The sequence below is a fragment of the Talpa occidentalis genome, unplaced genomic scaffold (genome assembly GCF_014898055.3).
Source record: "Talpa occidentalis isolate TD23 unplaced genomic scaffold, MPIMG_talOcc4v2.1 talOcc4.2, whole genome shotgun sequence".
NCBI lineage: Eukaryota > Metazoa > Chordata > Mammalia > Eulipotyphla > Talpidae > Talpa > Talpa occidentalis.
In genome coordinates, this window is record NW_023602073.1 from 115,447,590 (window position 1) to 115,472,606 (window position 25,017).

Consider the following 25,017-nt stretch of genomic DNA (forward strand, 5'->3'; position numbering starts at 1 on the left):
AGTTTGTTCTTTATATCTCTGAAGAGACATTTTTTTTCTGTTTGTCATCTTCCATCTACTGTCTTTTCATGCTGCCTTTTATGCCTAAATCTATAGACTCTGTGTTCTCTTGTATTTTGTAATTTCAAATCCAGAGCATTCAAATTTCTTCTGTTTCTTTCGTTGTAAATGTCCCAAAAGTATGAGTTTTTTTTCTCTACTTCTTCAGGGTAGTATGTTTATCACCTCTATAATACTATTTTTTCCCAAACCATGTTTCTTTTTCCTCTTTCAAATTGTTTATTTTTAATTATTATTTTTATTTTTTTATTTTTATATTCCCCATACAATTGCCACCCTCTTATTTTGACCCCAAGTCCTCCTTTCCCTGCCCCCTCCCCATAGTGTGTCTCCGGTTCATAGTTGTTCGTTGATTTTGATTTTTTCTTTCTTATAGTTTATTCTTTTTCCTGGTCCCTTATTTAGGATTTCTAGATTCCTGCTATGAGTGAGACCATCCGGTATTTTTCTTTTTCTTTCCGACTTATTTCACTGAGCGTGATCCCTTCTAGCTCCATCCATGTTGCTGCAAATTGCATAAGTTTATCTTTTTTGATTGCTGAGTAATATTCCATGGTGTATATGTATCACATCTTCTTGATCTAGTCATCTATTTTTGGGCATTTGGGTTGTTTCCAAAGCTTAGCTATTGTAAATAGTGCTGCTATAAAGATAGGGGTGCAGGTGCTCTTTGGAATTAATGTTTCTGTGTCCTTTGTGTAAATAACTAGGAGTGGAATTGCTGGATCATATGGAAGCTCTATCTTTAGTAGGTTGAGGAATCTCCACACAGCTTTCCATAGTGGTCCCAAACCATGTTTTATAGAAAAAAGTTTGAAGAATTCTTTATTGAAAAATCTCTTTGCTACAGGACTTCCCAAAGACTTTAATGTGTTTTGTTGAGTCAAGGAAGAAGGAATGTAACCTAAGGTATTCTTCAAATACATATAATTCCTGAGCCCTCTGTTCTTCAAAACACTTTAGCTTATCAAAGAATTCATGTTCTAGAACTTAAGTTGGAAAATTCTGTTATTAAGTACACAAAATCTCATGACTTCTTTTTTCTTTTATACTCATTCTTGAATGAAAAGAAATTTGGTGGGCCTCCCCGAAGGCACAGCGGTTGAGCACTGGGTTGTGAAGCTGCCCACAGCCTCTGTGGCGCTGGTTCGATCCCCAGCTGCTCCCCGGCCACCAGAGGAGGGTCCCGCATGGCACGCAGACCTCTCCTGCTGCCCACTGCTCCACTCAGCAGTGTACTTCGGTCCTTCTGCCTGCTCTGCTCCCTGCTCTGGCTCTGGTGAATTCTCTCACCCTCCTGAGCTTCTGACTGTACCCAGTGCTTATATAAATAAATAAACAAATAAACAAACAAACAAATAAATCTTTAAAAAAAAAGAAATTTGGTATTTAGGAAAAAAAGCATATGCACCTGCCTGCTCTCAAGTCCTCTACCAACTTGGATGAGTATATATTTCCCTCTCGACACACACACACACACACACACACACACACACACAGCTGTTAACACACCAAGGTTCAAAATACAGTGCTGATATCTAGTCAATGTTGAATCCCATGCCTTTGCGTGAGATAAGTCGGATTTTCTTCTACTCTCCCGGCATACCATCTGACAGTAAGAAACAGAATTCAGTCCTCTGTCGTTGCTATGGACTGAGTATTTCCCATCAAAGTTATTTGTTGACTCCCTAGTCCCCAGTGCCATCATATAAAGTGGGGCCTTTGGAAGGTAATTAGGTTTAGATCAGGTCATGCTTAGCAAAGGCCCAGACCACTAAGTTGGTTCTACACAGAAGGGCAGCAGCTATCTGATTCCCTGGTGGCCTCATATCTTGCCTCTTGAAGACAAGGACACATGCTGAGCATAGATCAAAGCATCCTCTCACCTTCTTCGTGACCAGTCCTGATCTAATGCTCTGGCCACTTACATGTCATTTCACTTATGTTCACACTGAAGTTAGGAGAATATCTTCCCAGAGTCTAACAAATCATCGGTTAACAGGCTTAGTTTACAGGATACTCCAAATCTGCTTCTCTTGTTTGTGTTCAGGAATAGAAAGCTGGAAGATACTAACTCAAATGACTATTAGTTAGTCACTGTCTCTATCCAAAAGTACAACAGGAGACAAAATGTAAATAAAAGACAACTTAATTTGGCAGCTAATAAAGTAAAAAAGAAAGGAATGGAATATGTCATAAATTAAAAAAAAAAATTTGCTATTTCACTGAGCTGTACATGACTTAACAACTCGCTTATTTAATATTTAGAATTGAATATTATGAAGTTACATCTGAAGGACAATGTTATTATGCATCATTGGTTGCTTTTTTGTGATTTCTTCCTAATAGTTCAAAACACTGATATAGAAAAGTTCTTAAAGTAGGTAAAACCTGAAAAGAAAATTTAGATGAGTCAATATGTGGGGTTCACAAAAGGAACAAAAAATAGAGTACAAGTCCTCTGAAGAATAGTGTGCTTCTACAAGTAGCACTCATGGATTTTAGTTAGAAGATTTTTCCATGAGCCAGTGACCTAGATAGAAAAGTTCTTTTCTTGTGCATCTGTGTGTATATGTGCACGTACAGACACAAACACAGATACATACACTATATAATAAAATGTTTATTTAGCTTTATGGAATATTTAAAACATTTGAAATATAATTTATCAGAATTAATGTTAAGAAAAGGCAGCTCACACCATAACTCATGAAAAAAGTCACTTGCTATTATAGCAATGATATTTGCAATTAAGCTGAACATAACTAAATTATTACTTTAATTAAAAGGCATTTTCTAAGATGGCACCAACATGTTTAAAGTTTAATACATTTTATGAGATAGTGGGGTTATTAACATAAAAATTTCTTTCTGCAGCTTATGTACTTTTTAACAAGCAAAACATCTTTAACCAATATCAAAATGCTCCCAGAGTGCATGGAAATTTCATTGCATAATTATTTAAGAAGCAACACTTTGGGCCATTTAATACTTGCCCCTACTTTGAATATATAATTGTATTTACATTCATAGTTAAGTGTAGGAGAATCACTGATAACTCTTGGGGTCACTATGTCTACATTAATTTTATTTTATTTTATTTTTTAAAAGATTTATTTATTTACGCAAGAACCAGGGTACAGGCCAAATGCGCGGGAGGGTGAGAGGATTCACCAGAGACATAGTGGGGAACAGAACAGGCAGACTGACTGAAATACACTGCTGAGGGGAGGAGTGGGCGAGACAGGAGAGGTCTGCCCCACCATGTGGGTTGCTCCGCGGCCGGCGGGGATCGAACTGGCACTGCAGAGGCTGTGGACAGCCTCACAGCGCTGCACTCAACCGCCTGCACCACCAGGGAGGCCCTGTCTACATTAATTATAAATGAAGAATGAATGGATGACTCAGGGAACTGATAATGAAATGCACATTTTTGGCCTAGCATCAGATTGCAACAAGTCAGCAGATCATGAAAAGTTGGGAGAAATAATGGGTGCTCAGGGGTTGGCAGAAAGCCGGGTATGTACCCTGTGCCAGACAGAGAGACAGAGGACCACACTACAAGTGATACCTTTTCCAAATTTGCCTCTTCTACAAAAGTCTTCTTACCTTGGAGAAACAACCAACTTGTCAAGGTGAAAAATTGTCTTTTTAAAATAAGTCTGAAAGTCAGCAGATAGGATTATTTACTATCTTACGTGGTCCTGACTTCAGATGAAGGTTTCAGAAAATGGCCATGGCTTTGCTTACTTTGCTGCTGGTGGATTACAGGGTTAGAGGTGAGTGTTTGAGCATCTACTGTCTTTCTAAACCTGTACAGGAAACCACAGCTATAGAGAGGAGGCATGAAACGGAAGCGATAAAAATATGTTTCTTCTGTTCAAGGACTATAATCTAGTTTGAGAAGAACATTTTTTACCTACAGTGAAAGTTATATGTGAATATAAATGAATCTTTGAAAAGTTCAACAAGAAGAATACATACAAGGTCAACATGAAAGGGTACATAATTTCCCCAATGAAGCTGTTGTTCTCATTACTTCTCGAATTGCCTTCAAAATTAATTCACAAGGCATGCAGAAATATTTACAAAAATTTAAGTTCATGGTAGCATTCAGGCTAATGACCATATTATTCAAAATGTTGCTTCAGGTGATTCAGGTCACTTTCAAGTACCAAAGACCATAATGAACAGATAATTGGCCTGGACAAAGGCCTTTAGCATAAATGATAACAGAGTTTGACCATTTTTGCAATACTTTCCACATAACAATCTATTATTCTGAAGGGTAAACATTTCTTTCAAAAAGTCCAGTGCATTTATTTTAAAATTAAATTATGGTGCTACAGAGGCATATCCTGCATTCTCAAGAAGGGACTTCATAGCAAACATGAAATATCATAAAAGTTGTTCATATTCTATCAGACCTACATGTTCACTGAAAATTTATCATAGTAAGTACTTGCTCAAAATCAGCAGAAATGAGATTAAAAAAGATAATGGCTACTTGTAAGTCCATCTACAATTTCCTCAAACACCTATGAACTGGGCCTCGCCGGTGGCGCAGCGGTTGAACGCTGGGTTGCGAAGCTGACTGCAGCCTCTGTGGCGCCGGTTCGATCCCCGGCTGCTCCCCGGCCACAGGAGGAGGGTCCCACATGGTGCGCAGACCTCTCCTGCCGCCCGCTGCTCCCCTCAGCAGTGTACTTCGGTCCTTCTGCCTGCTCTGCTCCCTGCTCTGGCTCTGGTGAATTCTCTCACCCTCCCGCGCTTCTGACTGTACCCAGTGCATGTATAAACAAAACAAACAAACAAACAAATAAATAAATAAAACATGCCTCTATTAAAAAAAAAAAAAAACACCTATGAACTTATTTGCTTTGCTTCTCTCTCCTCTCTCCATATAAATCATCTCCTATATGCCTCATCTTAATAAAAGTTATCACTGGTCCCAATCACTTAAGCCAGGGATCTGAGAATTATCCTAGGTTCTGCATTCTTCCTTATTTTATACCATTCCTGACCACCCACCAATTCCTGTTGGTTCTATCTTCTAAATACTTCACTTCCATCCCCTAGTCTCTGTTCCCCATACCACTATTCTAGTTTAGGCCTGAATCCATGGAGATTAGCAGCACCAGGTCAGAGGGAACTGGAGAGATCTTTTAGAGAAGACTGAGCCCGAGCCACCATTACCGCCACTCCCAGCAACAGGAGCTGCACCTGAACTCAACTTCTCACAGGCCTCAGGGTTTCCTCTTTCAAGAAAGCTGCAAGTCCCCCTGTGCACAAAGCCAAAGATGCTGGGCTCTGCAAACAACCTTGCAAACTCAGACTGCTCAGCACTGGACAGACTGCTACTGTGAGTCGTAGGCCCATTCCCACACTGGTGCCATACATAAAATGGAAAGCAACAAAGGGGGCTTTGGATACTGGAGTGCCTGTACTTAGAGGAGCCCCAGTGCAGACCGCTGAGCTAGATCCCATCACTTTTGTAGGACACTGGCCAACTCTGCTGTCATCCACTGTGCTCCTCTCCAAACTGTTATCATTATCTGTCACCTATTCTTCACACTGCTAGCAAAGGTCAGACCAACTCACTTTCGGCATAAAACTCCCTTCTATGGAATAAGGACCAATTTCCTCAGATGGCACAAAAGGTCCTGAACACCCACACTTACCTGCACTATCCTCTGCCTTTCCCACCCTCCACTCCACAAAATACTAGATATGTAGATATACTCACAATTCTGTGTACTTGCCTTGCTAAAAATAATTGTCCTCATGCTGCTACCTCATAACACAAATTGGTGCAGGACACAAATGCTCCCTCTCCTGGGACCCTTCCTGCCCTCTCCTCAGAGACAAAGCTCTGCCCCCTCATCTCACAATTCAGCTGTATTCCAGCCCCTGTAGACAGAGCACAGGAGCTGTGCTTGCTCTCTGCTGTCCTGCACCTAGCAAAGGCCCGATAGGTAGCTGTCACTTAGATGTTTGTTGAAGAAATGAACAATGTATAAATGATGTCAACCCTGAATGCACTGTCCTGAATGTTACTGGTGAGTTGGTTTGTTGTTTTGGGCTTTTTTTGCCTCAAGTCCTTACTGTTATTTTTCAACTATCTTCAATCTGGTATCATTTGCTCTGAAATTCCCTTTCCTACTCTGGACAATTTTTATGTGCCAAGTTGTCTAAAATAAAATTACAATGTTCAATGAAAAATTTAACTACTATTCAATTAATTTTAGCCCTCAAAATGTATTATCCTTAAAGTGTACTTTAAACAAAAATACAAATGTTTATAAGACACCAAACATCAAATTAATATTAATGGTAATAACAGTAATAATTCCTTTTAAAGTAATTGATTGAAGTCAAGAAATAGTCAAACCAGTTGACGTGCAGTCAGAATTTTATATTTTTCATCAGATAAACAATTCACTACCACTGACAAATAACAGTAGGCCACTAAAACTACCTGTCATGTATCTAATGAAGACAGATTCTCAGTCTACCACATATAATATGTAATATCCAAAAGCGCTGCTGTAATTCACAGCTAATTAGTGTCTTGCCGTTATGAGAGGTGTCATGGCCCTAACTCTCTTTCCAGATCTACCCAGACCTCACAAGAGCCGACAGCCATGTGAGGATCACAACAAGCCAATTAGCACCCACCCCAACCATGGACTGCTGCTTCTTGGAGCCGCCCAGCATCAATAAATCATGCTCCCTCACAAAGCTCCTTTCTGACAGCTGTGAGCCATTGCTGCCCAAGGAATAGAGACAATGCTTCTAAGGAAAACTCATGTGGGAAAGACAGAGCTAGAAAAGGAATATTATTTGCTTCCCGTTAGCAGCACAGCAATCAGCAAAATTGAGGACCATCAATTCTGACTGATTAAGGAGACCACCTCAGTAAGGAAGAAATCTATGGACTGGTCTGTCCCGAAGCTCTTTAGGAGTGATCAACAGTCAGCAATTGGGTTGGTTGTTTGTTTTACTGTAGATATGTTAAAGACATTTTTTCTCCATTTTTCTCCTGTGCAACCCTCCCTTGAACTACTAAGAAAATTTTCCTTTCGGTTGACCATAATGGTCTGCATTTACTTTGTTCCAAGTGAATATACAGCAAACACTTAATTTGTTTGAAAGACTCTGAAGTGTTTGTCTTCATTGAAAAAGTATCTGTAATGATATGCTCGTCTCCAAGTAAGGCCTACAAAGCTTCCTAAATCCACAAGCAATCGCTTGAGTATTCTCAGTACACAACAACCAATATCCTTGTAATTTTGTTCTAAGCCTATAAAGCTGTTTTGTTCCATAATATTCTTCCGAGAGAGAGTTCAGAAAAGTCACCACAGCCTGGGCATTACTAAGATAGGACCTTGGTAATTCTGTTTTCAGTTTGTTTTTCTGATGAAAATCTTCCTATATTTTTAATGCTAACTAAATTGTTTCATCCATCTCTTGGCTAAACAGTGACTACTTAATTTGACATATAAGTATTGGATAAGGAAATAAATGTTGGTGCATTTAAGCAAGGATTTTTTTTTACAGTTTTCATGAAGCAAAGAGATTTCCTAAAAATTCATTTTTCTTCCTCTTAATAATACTCCTGTGAAAACCTTCAAAGATTTAGCTACAAGAATATCCACCACATATTTTAAAACAGCAAAATGACTAAAAATAATAACTATACACAAAATATGAAATAGGTCAAATCAATTATAACATCCATGCAATGGAAAAGTTTGTGATTTCTAAAAATGATGACGTAGGAAAATACTGAAGGACCTACAAAAATATTCACCGGATACTAAGAGACAGAAGTAAGAAAAATAGCGATTTGATCTGCATCACACACATGTGTATATGCATAGATATATGTATATATGTGAGAATACATATACACATATGTTTACATTTAAATATATAAACATTTAAATATTTTGGTTACAAGATTATCTCATTTTATTTTGTGTGTATGTGTGTTTATGTGTGTCTGTTTAAATAAATAAATTAAGATAAAAGTTTGCCAGGAAAAGTATTTCAGTATTTTACATTTATCTTCAAAAGGTGAATTCTAGGTTTTCTTCATTAAGCTTTTCTCTTTATAAAAATGTTTTTATTACTTTCATAATCAGAAAAAACTATTATTTATAATAAAATACTCACTTATGAATATTTACAAGTATGCACTGGTATAAGTCCAATCTGGCAGGGCATCAGTTCTGAATGGCTAATACCCATCCTATACTAGTCATTAAATACTTTGATGATCACCCTTGGTATAAGCAAGATTACAAAGGTCAATGGTACAATTTACTTAGTCACACTGTAAGAATGATAATCAGCACAGCATTTTCTAGTTATGTAGGAGTGGAGTTGAAACATACAATTCTAGCATACCATTTTGACTTGGTGCCAGAATAGACAAGAGTTGAAGAAGCTGAAAAACCTGCCTCAACACCACTGCCCTTACTTGTCTCTGACCTTATGCCACCTCTCCTAATATTTGGAACCACTGGGTGTGAGCCAGGAAAAGGATAGCAAACACAGACGGTGTGGTCTGAGTTCAGGTCAAGTCAGCATTCCCATATGGGCTCAGGAACTGCTTCAAGAACAGGCAGTGGAACAGTCTCAACTGCCAGCTCAGTGAGCTAAGCAAACAAGACATGGTGCCTGGCATCGTGATTATAAACATTTATGGCAGGGCAACTGGGATAAGAGGCAGCAAAATTTCTTCCCTTTAAAGTTTTACATCTTGGACCTCCCTGGTGGTGCAGCAGGTTGAACATAGCGCTATGAAGCTGTCCGCAGCTTCTGCAGTATGGGTTCGATTCCTGGCCACCCAGGGGAGATACCCATATGGCACGGCAGACCTCTCCTACCTTGTCCACTGCTCCTCTCAGCAGTGTCTTCGGTCAGTCTGCCAGTTCTGCTCCCCACTCTGTCTCTGGTGAATCCTCTCACCCTCCCACGCCTCTGGCCTATACCCCAGCTATTGTATAAATAAAAAATAAAACTTTAAAAAAAAATGAATTTTTGCATCTAGTTGGAAAAACAGTCCATGCTTTAAAAGGGATAACAACACAAGAAATAAGCCAGGACGATACAGAGCAGGACAAGGTGAGAAAAAGTCTCACACGAAATGGACTGGAGTGGTCTTTAAGGAAGTACATAGCATTGCACCAGAAACTGAGAAAGATTCTCCAAAGCGAGGACATGAACATAAGGACCTGAAACTCTTAAAGATAATTCTTAGGTCGCCTGTGCTGCTTTTTTCCTAGGATAGTTCAGAGTGAACATGTATTTGACTTGTAGGTGGAAAACTGATCAAATTTTATGTCATGGATTTAATTTAATACATTTGCATTGAGCATTACAATGCATTTTCTATTTACCAGGAAAAGACAAATGAAAGGCAGAACAAAAAAATGCACTGTGGCAAAATCAATTTTGACAACAGTAGTTTTTGCTTCTTAATATTTTCCAAGAGAAGATGCTAGATAATGCAAAAGTGGGAAAATAAGATAGATCCATACTTTTAATTTCATATCAAAAGTACATGTGTTGGGCCTCCCTGGTGGCGCAGGTTGAGCGCTGGGTTGCGAGGCTGCCCGCGGCCTCTGCAGCGCCGGTTTGATCCCCGGCTGCTCCCCGGCCACAGGAGGAGGGTCCCACATGGCACGCAGACCTCTCCTGCCGCCTGCTGCTCCCCTCAGCAGTGTACTTCAGTCCTTCTGCCTGCTCTGCTCCCTGCTCTGGCTCTGGTGAATTCTCTCACCCTCCCGCGCTTCTGACTGTACCCAGTGTGTGTATAAATCAATCAATCAATCAATCAATCTTGTATAAATAAATAAATAAATATTTTTTTAAAAAAAGTACATGTGTTTAAAACTGTTTATAGAGGCTGACAGAAATTTTTTGCAAATTTCTATATCACTTAGGTAAATCAGTAGATTTCATTTTGGTAAGAAATAAGGCAAATTTAAACTTAACTTGTTCACATATCAAGTTCACAAAAGATTCTCAAGCCCATACTTAAATCACACAAAACAATGGTCATACCTGAAAGGGAGAAATTTCCTTCCTCGCTTTCACTTTCTCTGATTAAAAAGGCACCAGCCTCATTTCCTGGATGTAATAGTTGTTTTTCTGCTTCTGCTCTCTTGATTGCTCCAAAGAACCACCTAAAAAGAGAGACATGTAAACTTTAATTAACCAATCAACCTTCATTGTTTTAAGAACAGAACATTAGGCAAGAAAGTATTCTAACATCAGAAATGTTTGATTTTTTTTATGATTGTATTATAGGTATAAATGGTAACTTTTGATACTTTTTCAGGATGTATATAACCCTCAAGAGGAGTCTTGGAAAAAATGACCAAACAGAAATTTGGTGATGATTGCGCCCATATCCCTTCTCACACCTGTATTCTGTCAGAGAGACCTGTAATCTTCTGTCTAATAAAATTCTCCTGGGGCCTCCCCCATGGCGCAGCGGTTGAGCGTGGGCTGCGAAGCTGCTCGCAGCCTCTGCAGCACTGGTTCGATCCCCAGCTGCCGGTGAGGGCCCCACATGGTGCGCAGACCTTCCTGCCATGCCCGCTGCTCCCCTCAGCAGTGTACTTGTTCTGCTCCCTGCTCTGGCACTGGTGAATTCTCTCACCCTCCTGCACTTCTGACTGTACCCAGTGCTTGTATGCATAAATTTTTTTTAAAAATAAATAAATAAAAGTCTCCAGGGTGGGCACACCAGGTAAGTCTGCCATGACCTGGGCTCTAAGACTACTCATCATCACCATCCAACTATCCATCTCCTGATGTTAAGAGGCAACTATTCCAAGCAAGGAGTCACATATTTCAAATTTAAATGTGAATGATGAAAAATGTACTTCTCTGGATATTAATTCCCTTCTTTTCCCACCTCCATAACTGCTTAACACTATCATAATTTGACATGATTTTGAATGTTTAGAAGGATTTTATTAATATAAAGGGAACTTTATGAGTGAAAAGATTATGCAAAAAAGATTCTTCTATATATATAATGGAATACTACTCAGCTATTAAAAAAGATGAAATTTTGTCATTTGTAAGAACCTGCATGGAAATAGAGGGGATTATGGCAAGCACAAAAAGTCAGAAAAAGACAAATTCCAAATTATTTCACTCATATGTAGAATATAAAGAAACAAAATGAAGTAAAAGACCTAAACTAAACCAAACAGGTCCTAGAAATCTTACTGCAGAATTGAGGCTGATAGGAAAGGATAGAGATGAAGAGGAGAGGGAGTCCATTGGATCAAATATATTGGTCAGTCCCATGCATTTTCCTGATTCTGGGTGCGCTGATTATTCACCAACATTAAAATGTTTGATCAAACTGCAATTTTGTACAACTTTGTAAGAATTACAAAATATGCTACAGATATATCTTAAAAGTATGATTATATCTCTTATATCTCATTATTATCATGAACAAGTACTCTATTATGTAAGTTTTATGTACATATAACATTTGTATTTTGGATAATAGAGTTTATTAGTGATGTATTTTCTCTGTTCATTGTATGTATAAGCAAACAATTATTGTAAATAAAATTACAAGATTGCAAATAAAGTTACTTTACTGCATTCCTAAAGAGGAAAATATATGGTAATTTTTTTAACTTTTTAGGCTCATCAATTCTGGATTATTGTGTAGTAGATAGATACCATCACTGTACAAGTCAAAACACACCAGCATTGAATCTACACTAACAATGAAATATTGTAACTATTTAACAGGATGTATCAGCTCCGCTAATATCTGGAGTTCTACTTGGTTGAATCCCTATCACTAAGTGAAGAATATAAATAAAATATTATTTTCTGGATGTTGTGGTATTACAATGCCATCCTTCATACTCAAAGGTGATGCAACTACTGTATACGTGACAATCGCTAGAGCATGCACTTCTGTAGAGACTAATGGACAAACAATAGTTCTTTCCACCTTGTGCACATGGGAAAATTGTTGCTTAATTTCTGGTCTCAGTTATTGGCAGAACTGTCATTCTCCTCAACTCTGCCTTGTAGCACCCCTGCTGACCACATTCAGGAAGGCACCCACCCCATTCAGGAAGGCACCCACACCCAACGGCCACCAATAGCCATTTTTGTGACATTCTCTTGAAGCCACAGTTCTCATGTGCAGCAAACAGAGAGGATCAGGATGTCCTAGGAGATATAAAGCATCCAGCGAGAATCATATAAATCAGTGATCTTTGAAGTGTGGTCCCTAGACCAGAAGCATCAGTGTCACATGGAAACTTGTTAGGCATAGAAATGCACAGGTCTCCCTCCATAACTATTGAATCAGAACCTCTGGGAAAGGGGTCTGGCATTTGGGTTTTAATAAATCCCCACATGAATATGATATAACCTGAAATTTAAGAAGTGCCAATGTAGAGAAATAGTAAACAAATTATAAATTTACATACGACATGAAAATAAGACTTTGGCAGTTACATTTGAAAATTATCCAGAAAATGACAGTACACACACACTCGCGCACATTTAATTGTTGTTCCAAGAACATAATCTTAATTTCTAGGCCACGCTGTCATGAAAGAAATCTTGATTAAGAATAACCAAGTGGTGTTATTCTTGATTAAGAATAACCCTGGTGGCGCAGCGAGTTGAGTGCAGCACTGTGAAGCTGTCTGCAGCCACTGCAGTGTGGGTTCAATCCTGCCGGCTGGCGAGAATCCCACATGGCGAAGCAGACCTCTTCTATCGCACCCACTGCCCTGTCCCACCCGCTGCTCCCCTCAGCAGAGTATTTCAGTCATCTGCCTGTTCTGCTCCCTACTCTGTCTCTGGTGAATCCTCTCACCCTCCCATGCCTCTGGCCTGTACCTCAGCTCTTGCATAAAAATAAATAAATCTTTAAAAAAAAAAAAGAATACCCAAAAAGGAGAGAAGACCAACCAATAATAACCTGTAACCTGGAAGTAGGAAAGGATTCACTTAGATAAAAACAGAAGTATAGTTTCTGTTCTAGATGAAAGGAGTATGTGACTGAAATCTATGATTTATTTTGCAAAGCCCTAGTATTTAGAGTGTATATTGTTGAATGAAAAGGGATAAATTGCAGATTAATTAGAATGTTGTTATAGTTTTATTTATATTTTAAAAACTAATAAACCCCAAATTTTATGCCCTTACTACTCTAAAGATTAGAGATGATGAAAATAATAACAAATGCTTTCACTTTTAACCCTGTGTTCTCTATAATTTTAGTATTAACAAAAGATGCAGTTTTATGTTATTTTACAATTTACTTAAAGATAAGAAATTAAGTCATTGAGGAATACACTATAAAAACCTACAGGTCAAAAGATCTGGGCTAAAACTTTGGCAGTTAGAATTGGGGATACAAGATGATTCTCAAAGCAATATAAGACAGGGGGTCGTGGATGAGCAGTAAAACAGAGGAGAGATCACAAATAGGACATCAAGATTTCAAATCTGGGTGGCTGAAGGACAATATGCTTGACAACAGATTAGAAGGCAGAGAGTATTTGCAGTTAAAGAGTTAGGGCATCTCGACTAGATCAAGAAGATGTGGTATATGTACACAATGGAATACTACTCAGCAATCAAAAAAGATCAACTTATGCCATTTGCAGCAACATGGATGGAGCTGGAAGGGATTGTGCTCAGTGAAATAAGTCAGAAAGAAAAAGAAAAATATTGGATAGTTTCACTTTAGAAGGAACATATGGAAACCATACGATCAGGAAAAAAAAAAGACAAAACTAGCAGGCAAACTATAAACTGGAGACATTCATTGGGGGAGAGGGAGGGAAAGGGATCAAATGGTAGGAAAGTGCACAAGAGACTGTGGTGATGGTGCACAGGTGTCTTGGTGGTGGTAATTTCATGGGGACAACACCTGAGAGAGAAATCAAACATTGTACAAAAATGAACAATGATGTAAAAGTAAATAAATAAATAAATAGAGTTAGGGCATCTCATTAGGAAAGTTATTTAACAAGCCCTCTGTCCCCCAAGGCCTGGATTTCCTTGTTTGCTTATGGGAATAATAATTATTATCCTTAGGTTTATTTCAAGTTTAAGAATAATAATGTATAGCCTTGATGTTTGCCCACATTCATACTTGATAAATGGCACAATGTTTGGTTGTAAGCATGTTGGATTTGGCAGAACATGAGTGAATATGTAAATAAGGATCTCACTTCCCTGTGCTTGTATTTAAAGTTTCCTCTCAAGTGACTTTTCCATCCAGCCTGCTATCTTGACTGGGACATGCTGCCACCAGGTGGCAGTAGGCTGTTTTACTAATCCAAGACAACTAACTGAAGCTGGAATGTGATTATCTGGAGGTCACTACAAAAAAGATAAAAATATGCCTTTTAAAAACAGCAAAACTTATGTAGTATACTGAGTATCCACATCTAGACAATACATATTTTTAATCAAAAACTGGTAAATCAACTGTAAACAGATGTGATGTGGTAACTCCATTAAAGTTTCCTCATTTTTCTAATAGATTCTGATTCTGTCCACCTGCTGCCTCAGTCACTGGCACAAAGTAGGTAACTCAGAGACGCTCACAAATGCAATAATATGGAGGTAAATTCCTCCTACGTCTTTTAAAAGTGAAAAACCTTTCCCCAATAATTGCTAAGATTTACAAGATTTAACATAAAATTTATTTTTTCCATTGTCCTCCTAACAACCAAGGCAGTTGGTTTTAACTCACAATAGAGAGATCCTGGAAAAAATAAGCTTTTAAAATAATCCCAGAACAAAACTTTTTTCTCAGAAATTACAGGAAAAAAAGTAGGTGATCAACTTGGCATAACTACCCATGGAAAAGTCACCACAGTGACTGCCCGAATGGGAGGTCAACATTGAGGTCATCACAGATAAATGATATTATAGAAAAAACATGTACAATCTTCACTAAGGTGGCCTGGGAAGCTTTGGTGGCACTAACATTTTCAAAACACTGTAGTTTGCAGGGTATACTCATAATCACATTTAGTCACTTATATCTAATGTAAGGTTTGTATTTGTGGCCCTCTTAAGCTACTAGGGTTCTATCTGACTTAGCTGTAATCTATCTGTGTTTCATTAACATTGCCAGGAAAGCCTTTGTGACACTCCTTCCTCTGCAGGTATCCATGTCCCTCCCCTTCTACAAAACCTTCTTAGGCTCAACGTTCCTTTAGCTGGCAGCTGCTCTTTTCACACTCATGATAAGGACAAAGAGAAAAAAAGAATATTGTGTGTGTGTGTGTATTCATTCCTTCCTTTCTACTTCCTCCACCACAACCTTTGTCCAATTCATCCACTTGATTATGGAAATATTTTACTATCTGTTCTCATTAAGATTAATATTATCTGCTTATTGCTCATAAGCAAGGAGCCAGGCACTGTTGCTGCAAGTTTTACATGTATTATCTCAGTATTTCCCTTTGTCAAAATACTATCACCAGATGAATCATTGGCAAATATGACCTGGCACATCTCACCAATACATACCCATAAATAACTTTTCAGGGTTTCCTTTGCTCATGGAATAAAATTTCTATTTACCTGAAATACAGTTCCTCCACCATCTGAACACCTGCCAATTTTTCAACATTATCCTCCCACTATGAACTCTCTGCTCCAGATAAACTCTCGCTCTTACAGCTATTTGTAGTGGCAACACTTAAATTGTCTACCAAGAATTCCTACGGTACTCGGGACTACACTTCTGGTTTGACACGTAGCATAGGAAAACTAATGCTGCGTTTTTGAGATTTTTTTATGTTTAGATGATTCCTTTTGTTCCTTTGAGGCACAAAGACTGAGTCTGATAATGCCACCTATGCTTTTTGGAGTAGTTAAATAAATACTTGTTTATGAAACAATGAATTGTTGGTAACTCAATATGGGCATTTTACATAGTTTTTTTATTTATACTGGTTGTTGAACTTTAGGTATGGCCTATTTTTTTTAATGCAATCTGTTGTCTGTGTTTGCACATAACTTGGGGCGTGAAATGCTTAAGGGGAAAACTTAAGCTTTCCTGGGCCGGTTGCAGCAGAGATTTGAATGCTAATTGGCCCCAGACCACAGATTCCAGTCTGACCCCTTGAGACTGGAATCTCACAGAGAATACTTGCCTCTAAGTGTAATGATCAAAAGTGGAACTTGCTTTTCTGGGCTGTACATCATAAGCAAGTTGCAGGAAAAAAAATGTGTAATACGTGACAATGCCACATCCTATATCTGAGGTTGAACAGTTACTTGGGATCCAGGAATCTCCTTGCTTACATCATTAGATAAAAATTTTATGTTGTTATTACCTTTATAGTAGTCATAAAAGGGGAATTTTAAAGGAACTTCCTTAGAAAGAATGAAAGGGAAAATCATAGGTACTTTCCCACCTGGGGAAAGTGTGGTGCTGCACGCTGCATATTTGTCAAAGAATGTGATTACAACCTGAACCCACATATCTGGGTCTAGTAATCAAAAGTCTATAAATCCTCATAAAAAATTTGCAAAGAATGTAACAAAGATCAGACAGACATTCAATCTCAAAGCACATGCTTGTTCACAACCATCCCCTATTTGTTCAAAAGGAAATGAAAGTTAATGCCAATTTCCCTCTTAGAATAAAAAGCAAAAGTGTTTTTGTCTGGTATATTGCCAAGCGGAAGCTATATTTTCCATCACTAGGCCTAAAATAAAAGTGTAAAATGTTTAAAAAGACTTATTTATTTATACATACAAGAACTGGGGTATAGGCCAGAGGTGTGGGGGGTGAGAGGATTCACCAGAGACAGAGTGGGGAACAGAAGAGGCAGACTGACGAAATACACTGCTGAGGGGAGCAGCAGGCAAGTCAGGAGAGGTCTGCTGAGTCATGTGGTTTGCTCCCTGGCTGGGGATAGAACTCGTGCTGCAGAGGCTGTGGACAGCTTCACAGTCTGTGTCTCAACCCCTTGCGCCACCAGGGAAGTCCCATGTGTAAATTTTAATCTAATTTTTGTCTATAATATTTCTGATACTTGTTCTAGAAAGCAAAGGAACGTGGATTAGAATAGTTTCTATCTTTGTCACATCCTAAGAAAATGAATGCAATGGATATTACAATGCCTGGGAAAATGTTTTCTTTACAAAACACTACAAATATTCATTCTGATTCTTTATATAAGTTTTGGGATGACAACTTTTTTTTTAATAATTACACGAAACACTAATTTTAGAGATGACAACCCCTATTAATTTCCTACCAAAAAATATAGAGAGAGTTAACTCCTTCATGAATCATTTCTATTCCCACCCAAGAAGAAAAAAAATAAAAGTCTTTTTAGTTCACTTAATTTTGAAGAGTATTAGTTCCTAGTGTTATAAATGATATTAATTCACCTCACTTTATTTAAAGCACAGAGTATGCCTTAAAGCACTAAGTACTCTTTAAAGATCAACAAACTAGCTTATTCCTTGGGAATGCTCTTCATGAGATCAACAAGAATAGACATTGGGCCTGATCAGTTAGTAGTCCATGTGTGTACCCTGCTAGAGAGAGATTAATAATGTTATAATTTAGATTTTGTAGCCACTCTCCAGTCACTGGAGGCAGGTTTCTCTTACAAAAAGAAAAAAATGAGAGCATTCTGATAGGTTTTTGCTATTGTTGTTTGGTCCACCCCAGAAGTAATACTCAAAATATTTATGATCCATATTTCACAAGAACCCACCATCAAAAAAGACACCAGCAAAGTCAGGAACAATGTTTAAGTTTCAGAGGTGATACTGGCTATTTTTAACACTCAGTGAAACACTCTGCCATCACTTTGTTAAATCTTTTACACTAAATAAAAAATAGCAAACAGATTGAAGTTCTCTTAACCTTCCCATTACCCTACAAGGTAAATGCATAGAGTTTTCTATGTGTTTTGTTTGCTGAAATATGTCAGAAACACTTATTTCATACTAATTATATGGAAAAGAGATGAAAATGGAAAAGAACAAAAGAAAGATTTATTTCTTTTTCTTTGAAAATATTTGAATATAGGGAGGCATGGGAATAAAAGATCACTTTGAGCAATAAATCAAAAAGAACATTTAACTGCCAAGAGTGTACGATCAGAGAATTGAGCAGCTACTCAAAACGCACTTTGAGACAACCTACTGGATGGGAAAAGATTTTACATACATTTTACGAAGGGTTTATATGCAGAATATATTAAAAAAATTATACAAGCCATCAAGAAAGTATCAAGCAACCCAACCATAAAATGGACAGATCTGAATAGAGACTTCACAAAAAAAAAAAAAAAAAGACATTCAGGTGGCCAGCAAGCACATAAAAAAATGCTCAACATCACTTATTATTAGGTATGAGAAAAACAAAATCACAGTGATTTATCATCTCATCTGTGAAAACGTCTGCATCAAAAAGTTTAGGGGCAGCAAGTATTGGCAAGGGTGTAGAAAAAAAGAATTCTCATTCACTGTTCGTGGGACTGTAAATTTGTGCTGTTACTATGGAAAAGTCATGAAGGAAAGTCTTCAAAAAAAAATGAGAATTGAATTAACATATGATCTAAAATTTCTACTTGTAATCCCAATTCATAATCCAAAGAATATGAAAACATTAATTTGAAAATAGAGACATGCCCCTATATTTAGTGCAGCACTATTCATAATTGCCAAGACATGAAAATAACCTAAATGCCAATTTATGAATGATTACAAAGAAGATATGGTATATATCCCCAATGGAAGGGCACTCAGTTTTTAAAAAGATGAAGTCTTGCCTTTTCCAGCAGCATGCATAAAAGTTAAGGAGATCATGATAAGCGAAATAAGGCAGAAAGAGGGCCTCCCCAGTGGCGCAGCGGGTTGAGCGCAGCGCTGTGAAGCTGTCCGCCCGGCCAGGGAGAAACCCACATGGCGCAGTAGACCTCTCCTGCCTCGCCTGCTGCTCCCCTTAGCAGTGCTTTTGGTCCTTCCGTCTGTTCTGCTCCCTGCTCTGTCTCTGGTGAGTCCTCTCATCCTCCTGTGCCTCTGGTCTGTACCCCAGCTATTGTATAAATAAAATAAACCTTTAAAAAAAAAAAAGTCAGAAAGAGATAACTACCAAATGGTTTCACCCATAAGTGGAATAAAAAGAAACAGAACAGATGAACTAATAAAACTAAAAACTAAGCTAAAAATATCTCAAAGTCTGACAACAAAATAGTGATAGCCTGAGGAAGTGGGGGATGGGGGTGATAAGTAGAGGGGTTCAATTTGATATTGGTGAGTATACTAGAATATTGGTGATAGGTACAGTGTGGCATAAATATTTATTGAGGTAGAAAGTTACACTGCCAAAATTACATAGTTTTGTACATCAATGGCAAATCATTAAGAAAAAGATAGAAAATACACTTTGAAAAAGGATTTGGAAAAGGTGTGAAATCCAAAATAATGAAGAACAAGGCATGTACATAGTTGAAAAACAAACAATGCACCTGTGAGCAGACTGGGTGGCACCATCAGGGAGCGAGTATCCATTAAGGGAAAAACTTGTATGTCCTGTGATGTTTATAAGCAATTCCATGTGTAAACCAGTAACCTCACAGAAATAGCTCTTAGGCAAAATTCAAAAAGTAAATTAAAAGTATAAAATATCCCATTTAAGATTTAACAGTAGAAAGTTTTAATTCTAGGCTTACCAGCAAAAAAGATAGGAAATTTTGACCTGTTCTTTAAAATTTGTTTAATGAGCAATTTAAGAGATGAATGTAGAGAAAAAGGGCAAGGAAGAATTATTCTACAGGATGATCACAGGGGCCATTAATCAGAATTTTTGAGCTGGAAAGAAATTTTTTGTATGTATTCCTGGATAAACTCTGAAACTTACTATAATGTGTTTTAATGAGTACATGCATTTTTCTGGGGAAATAATCTGTTGTTTCATTAAATTCTCAATGATGCCTGTGACAGAACTACCCATCTCCTTCATTAAGTAATTTTCCCAGGTTCACAAAGAGCTTGTGACAAAACCATAACCATAGTTTATTGACATAAAATTCTTTCACTCATTCATTTTTTAATTTAACAATTACTGAGCACCTACTATGTGCCAGGCACAGTTCTGGTTGCAGAAACACAGCAGGACATAGAACAAACAACAAGACCTGCCTCTGTGGAGCTAACATACTAATAGGGAAAGATAGACAAATAAATGAGTAATTATGCAGTGTATTTAGAGAAGATAAGTGCAAAGGACTAAAAATAATTAAACAAAGAGAGGAAGAGGGTAGTGCATTTTAAAAATCATTCTTTATAGGCAGATATATGTGGCAGGTGGAATTCCAGAGGGTTTTCCTGTGTTCCTAAAATTAAAAAGTAATCAGGAGAATACATAGAGCTGTGGAGAAAAACTGGATGGTGTCTTTGAGAGGAGTAGATGAGGAGAGATCATAATCCAATCTAGGATTGAAGCCAATATCCAGATTTCTCAACTGAAGACTGCTCAACATCTATTAGCATTTTTTTCTAATTAAAAAACAATGTCCATCAGCTTCATTCATTTCTATCACTGGTGTTTATAGAAATGCAAAACACCAGAAGCTATAACATACTCCAAAGATCTCCTTGGGGATGTTATAGCTCTTTAGCCAAAGAAAAGTGAGCTCTCTTTTTAGCAGGAATAATACTGTTTTATGAAAACTATGATAGAATAGAAATTAATTTCCAATTTTAATGAAATAATAAAGATTTCTTCATAAATACCTCTTAAATTCATATAAAAATAAGAATGTTTCAATCAAATGGTCTTTCACATTTGGCAAATTTATAATACACAATATCTCTACTTTCTGATCATAACCCATACATGACACAGAGACACACACATATATTTGAATGTGGATGTGTGTGTCCACAGCTACGATCACAGATGTGCACTGGTTTCACTGCTCTCTTATTAAAGTTTTAAATGAAACAGATGTCCCCAAGAGTTGAGTGAAACAGAGTGCACTAAAGGTCAGAATGGGCAGACACTTTTTCTTTTCTTTCCTTTCTTTTTTATTATTTGACCTTGGACACCCAGCTACTCACTACACATAGCCAACACTAATAATTATCAATAATAACTCCAGCATTAATAACTGAAGATTGTTTATAACACATGTAAAAGCCACCCACTGGACACTGAAATGGTAGAAGCTGAATACATCCACAAAGCAGCTTGTTCTTGTCAAAAGGAAAGGCAGAAGCAGTGCCAGAAAATACACCTTTTGTTTTCAGTATCAACAAGCTATTTGTCAGGAAACAAAAGGAAGGCCCTGTCAGCACTGGTGGAGTGTTCTGAAATCCAAAAATTTTCTGCTTGCTTTTGCTTAGAATTAGAAGGAAAAGTAGTTGCAGGTGAATATTGCCTAAGTTCCTCTAGGCTTCATACTCAAGTTGCAGTTTGTCTAAGAATGCCCAGGAAGAGAGTGGGCCAGGAGAATGTTCCTGGCCTGAAGTTGCCCTCCACACCCTTCCAGTTCCTAAGTTCAGCAGACATTTGTGAGGCAGGGTGCCCTGTGCCACATTTTGAAAGCACAGTCCTGCTTTTTGGAGGGAAGGGACTTGCTCTCACACCTGCTATCACCCACCTTTGCTCTCTCTGGTCCTCTCTGCCTCACACCGGATCTCACTCTCTTCATTTCAACCCAGCCAACATATTAAATACTCAATCCAACGTTTGCAAAATTTGTGAAAAGCAAAGATTTAAGTACTATCTAGGGTAGAAATAAGTTCAAACATGTCTCAGAAGATTTTGTTCATAGAAACTGAATGTTCTTTATCCTGAAGAGGGAATATTCAGAAATGTTCTTTACCCTCGGGCGCAGGATCCCCATCAGGTCTCTGAGGTCCCTCTACTTCTTCTCTCTCATCTCAAAAAAAAATAGCATCAACTTTTATATGCAAAGCAATTTGATTCTCTACCCTACTTCATCCCCAACTAAATGCTAGTCCTCCCTCTATATATTCCAGCAGATGTTACATTGTTCTGTTTAATACAAGTCCTTTTACTTCAAGTCTTGATTCCCACAACACACTCAGAGGTTTGTTTCTTTTTTTTAAAAAAGATTTATTTATTTTTACATAAGAACTGTGGTACAGGCCACAGGTGCAGGAGGGTGACAGGATTCACCAGAGATAGAGTGGTGAGCATAACAGGCAGACGACCGAAATACACTGCTGAGAGGAGGAGCGGGCACAACAGGAGAGGTTTGCCACTCCATGTGGGAATCTCCCTGGCCAGCGAGGAATCAGACCGGCACTGCAGAGGCTTCAGACAGCTTCACAGCTGTGCCACCAGGGAGGCCCACACTCAGAGGTTTGAAAGAGAATTTTTTAAAGTATCAAACCCTTCGATGTAGCACCACTCACAGTATGGATGGCAGCAGAAGATAGAAACAGTAGTGTCCCTTTGTTTCTTCATATTGACTTGAGAAAAATCATCTGGAATTTGGCTTTCTCTTTCTGACTTATTTTGCTTAGTATGACCCCTCCAGTTCCATGCATCTGGTTTCAAATGACAATATTTCATCTTTTTTTTTAATAGCCGTGTATTATTTCATTGTATATACACACCACATTGTCTTAATCCACTTATCTGTCATTGGGAATGCAGGTTGTTTCCATAACTCAACTACAGCAAATAGTGCTGCAATGAACAAAGACATGCACACATCCCTTCAAAATAGTGTTTTTCCATGTAAGTTGTATGTATACAAGTGTGTGTTCTAAGAAATATTCCCTGCTTGAATGGCCACCTTAATAATTAACAAATTGCAATTAAATTATGTGTCAGTCAATAGTTTTGGTGATACAAAGAATTTTCACTAATGTTTTGGACTTACTTTTTGATTTGTGTTTTGTTAATTTCCATTCTTTTAATTATTTCCTTTCTTTGACTGTCTTTCAATTTTGTTTGCTCTTTTGATAGTTCCTTGAAGTTATTTATTTGAGCTCTTTCTTATTTCTTGATGTGGGCCTGGATTGCTATATATTTCACTCTTAATACTGCTTCTGCTGTGTCTGATAGACTCTGGAAATGTTGTGTCTTCATTGTCATTTGTCTTGAAGTTTTTTTATTTTCTCATTAACCCTTTAGTCATTCAGTAGTGTGTTATTCAGTCTCCACATATTAGAGGCTTTTCCTGTTTTCTTTGTGTAGCTGATTTCTAGTTTGATACCTTTCTGGTCAGAGACAACATTTGGTGTGATTTCAGTCTTCAAGGATTTCTTGATTCTTGTCTTGTGCCCTAATAGCTAGTCAAACCCGGAGAAAGCCCCATGTGCACTTGAGAAAATATGTATTCAGCTTTTGGGGGCACACTGCCCGTGGGTCTATTAAACCCATGTGATCTATTTCTTTATTAAAGAAATAGATTTATTTATTTATTTTCTGTCTTGCTGGCTTGTCCGTTGGTGAAACTTGGGTGTCGAAGTCACCCACCTTGAATGTGTTTTACTCAAAGCCTGTTTTTCAGATTTTATAGTAAGTGTTTTATATATTTTGATGCTCCATCACTTGGTGAGATTATGTTGATGAGTGTTATGTCTTCCTACAGTATTGCTCCTTTAATCATTATATAGTGCCCATCCCTATTTCTTGTTACCTTTTTAGGTGAAAATCTAATTTTATCTTATATAAATATGGATATCCCTGTCTTCCTTTGGGTTCCATTCACTTGTAGGATTGTTTTCCAACCCTTTACTTTGAGCTCCTTTATCTTTGGAGCTCAAGTCCATTTCTTGGAGATAGCAGAAAGTTGGACTCTGCTTCTTGAAGTTCAGTCCATTTCAAATTAGAGTGATTATTGATAAATTAAAGTCTGTTGCTGCCATTATGTCCTTAATTATATGGTTCTATCTATTTCCTTGTTCAGTTCTTTGTGTATGTTCCTCTCTTCAGTTTAATATGAGCACTCTTTTCAACATTTCTTGGAGGGATATCAAGTGTTTGCAAACTTCTTCAGCTTCTGTTTGCCTGAGAAGGTCTTTATTGCTCTCTCATGTCTGAAGGAGTACCTTGCAGAATAGAGAATTCTTGGCTGGCAGTTTTTATCTTTAAGTATTTTGAGCATGTCATTCCATTCTCACTTTGCCCATAGTGTTTCTTCAGAAAGTTTGATGTTTTACTAACTGGGGTACCTTTATAAGTTATCTTCTTCCTCCAGAGAGTTTTAATATTCTTTCTTTGTCTTGAGCTCCTGGACAACTACTACGTGTTTTGGTGTAGGTCTCTTTTTGTTTAGGTACCCTGGTTCTTTGAACTTCATGGAAATATATACTTAATTACTTCTCCAGGTTCATGAAATTTTCCTCTCTAATTTCTTTAAATAAATTCTCTGTTCCTTTCTCTGTCTTTTCCCCCTCTGGGATATCCATTATTTTAATACTGCTTTAACTCATGGAGTCAGATAATTCCTGAATTGTTTCTAACCTTTTTTTGTACGTCTCTTTCTTCTTCCACTGGTTTCTTTGTGCATTCCTGTCTTCAAGGCCACTGAGTCAATCTTCCATTTGGTCTATTTTACTTCTATAGCTTTCTCCAGAATTTTTCATCTCCTCTATTGATCTTTTTACATCCTGCATCTCCATTAGTTGCAATTTTGATCTGCTCACAAATTTTCTCTCTCAAGACAATCATTTGTTTTCCTGTTTTCTTGTATATAAATACACACACACACACACACACACACACACACATGATCTCCTGTGTTTTCTCTATTTTCTTCCATTGTTTTTAATTTATTTATCATGGCACTTTTGAACTTTATATCTGACAGGAGGAACACATCTTCTATGTCTTTGTGTTTGGGGTTCTGGAGATTTGTTCTCTTTCTATGGTGTAGTATCCACTGAGGACTCAGGTTGCCATTTCTT

At 37.7% G+C, this 25,017-nt stretch overlaps 1 protein-coding gene across 1 annotated transcript in view; it reads right to left on the minus strand.

Annotated features, from left to right (window-relative positions):
• FRK (fyn related Src family tyrosine kinase) overlaps positions 1 to 25,017 on the minus strand; it is a 94,472-nt gene that overhangs the window by 35,543 nt on the left and 33,912 nt on the right. The window contains exon 2 of the mRNA XM_037520957.2: positions 10,135 to 10,256. Within this exon, the coding sequence (XP_037376854.1) occupies positions 10,135 to 10,256 (122 nt within the window). The remainder of the gene's footprint in view (positions 1 to 10,134; positions 10,257 to 25,017) is intronic.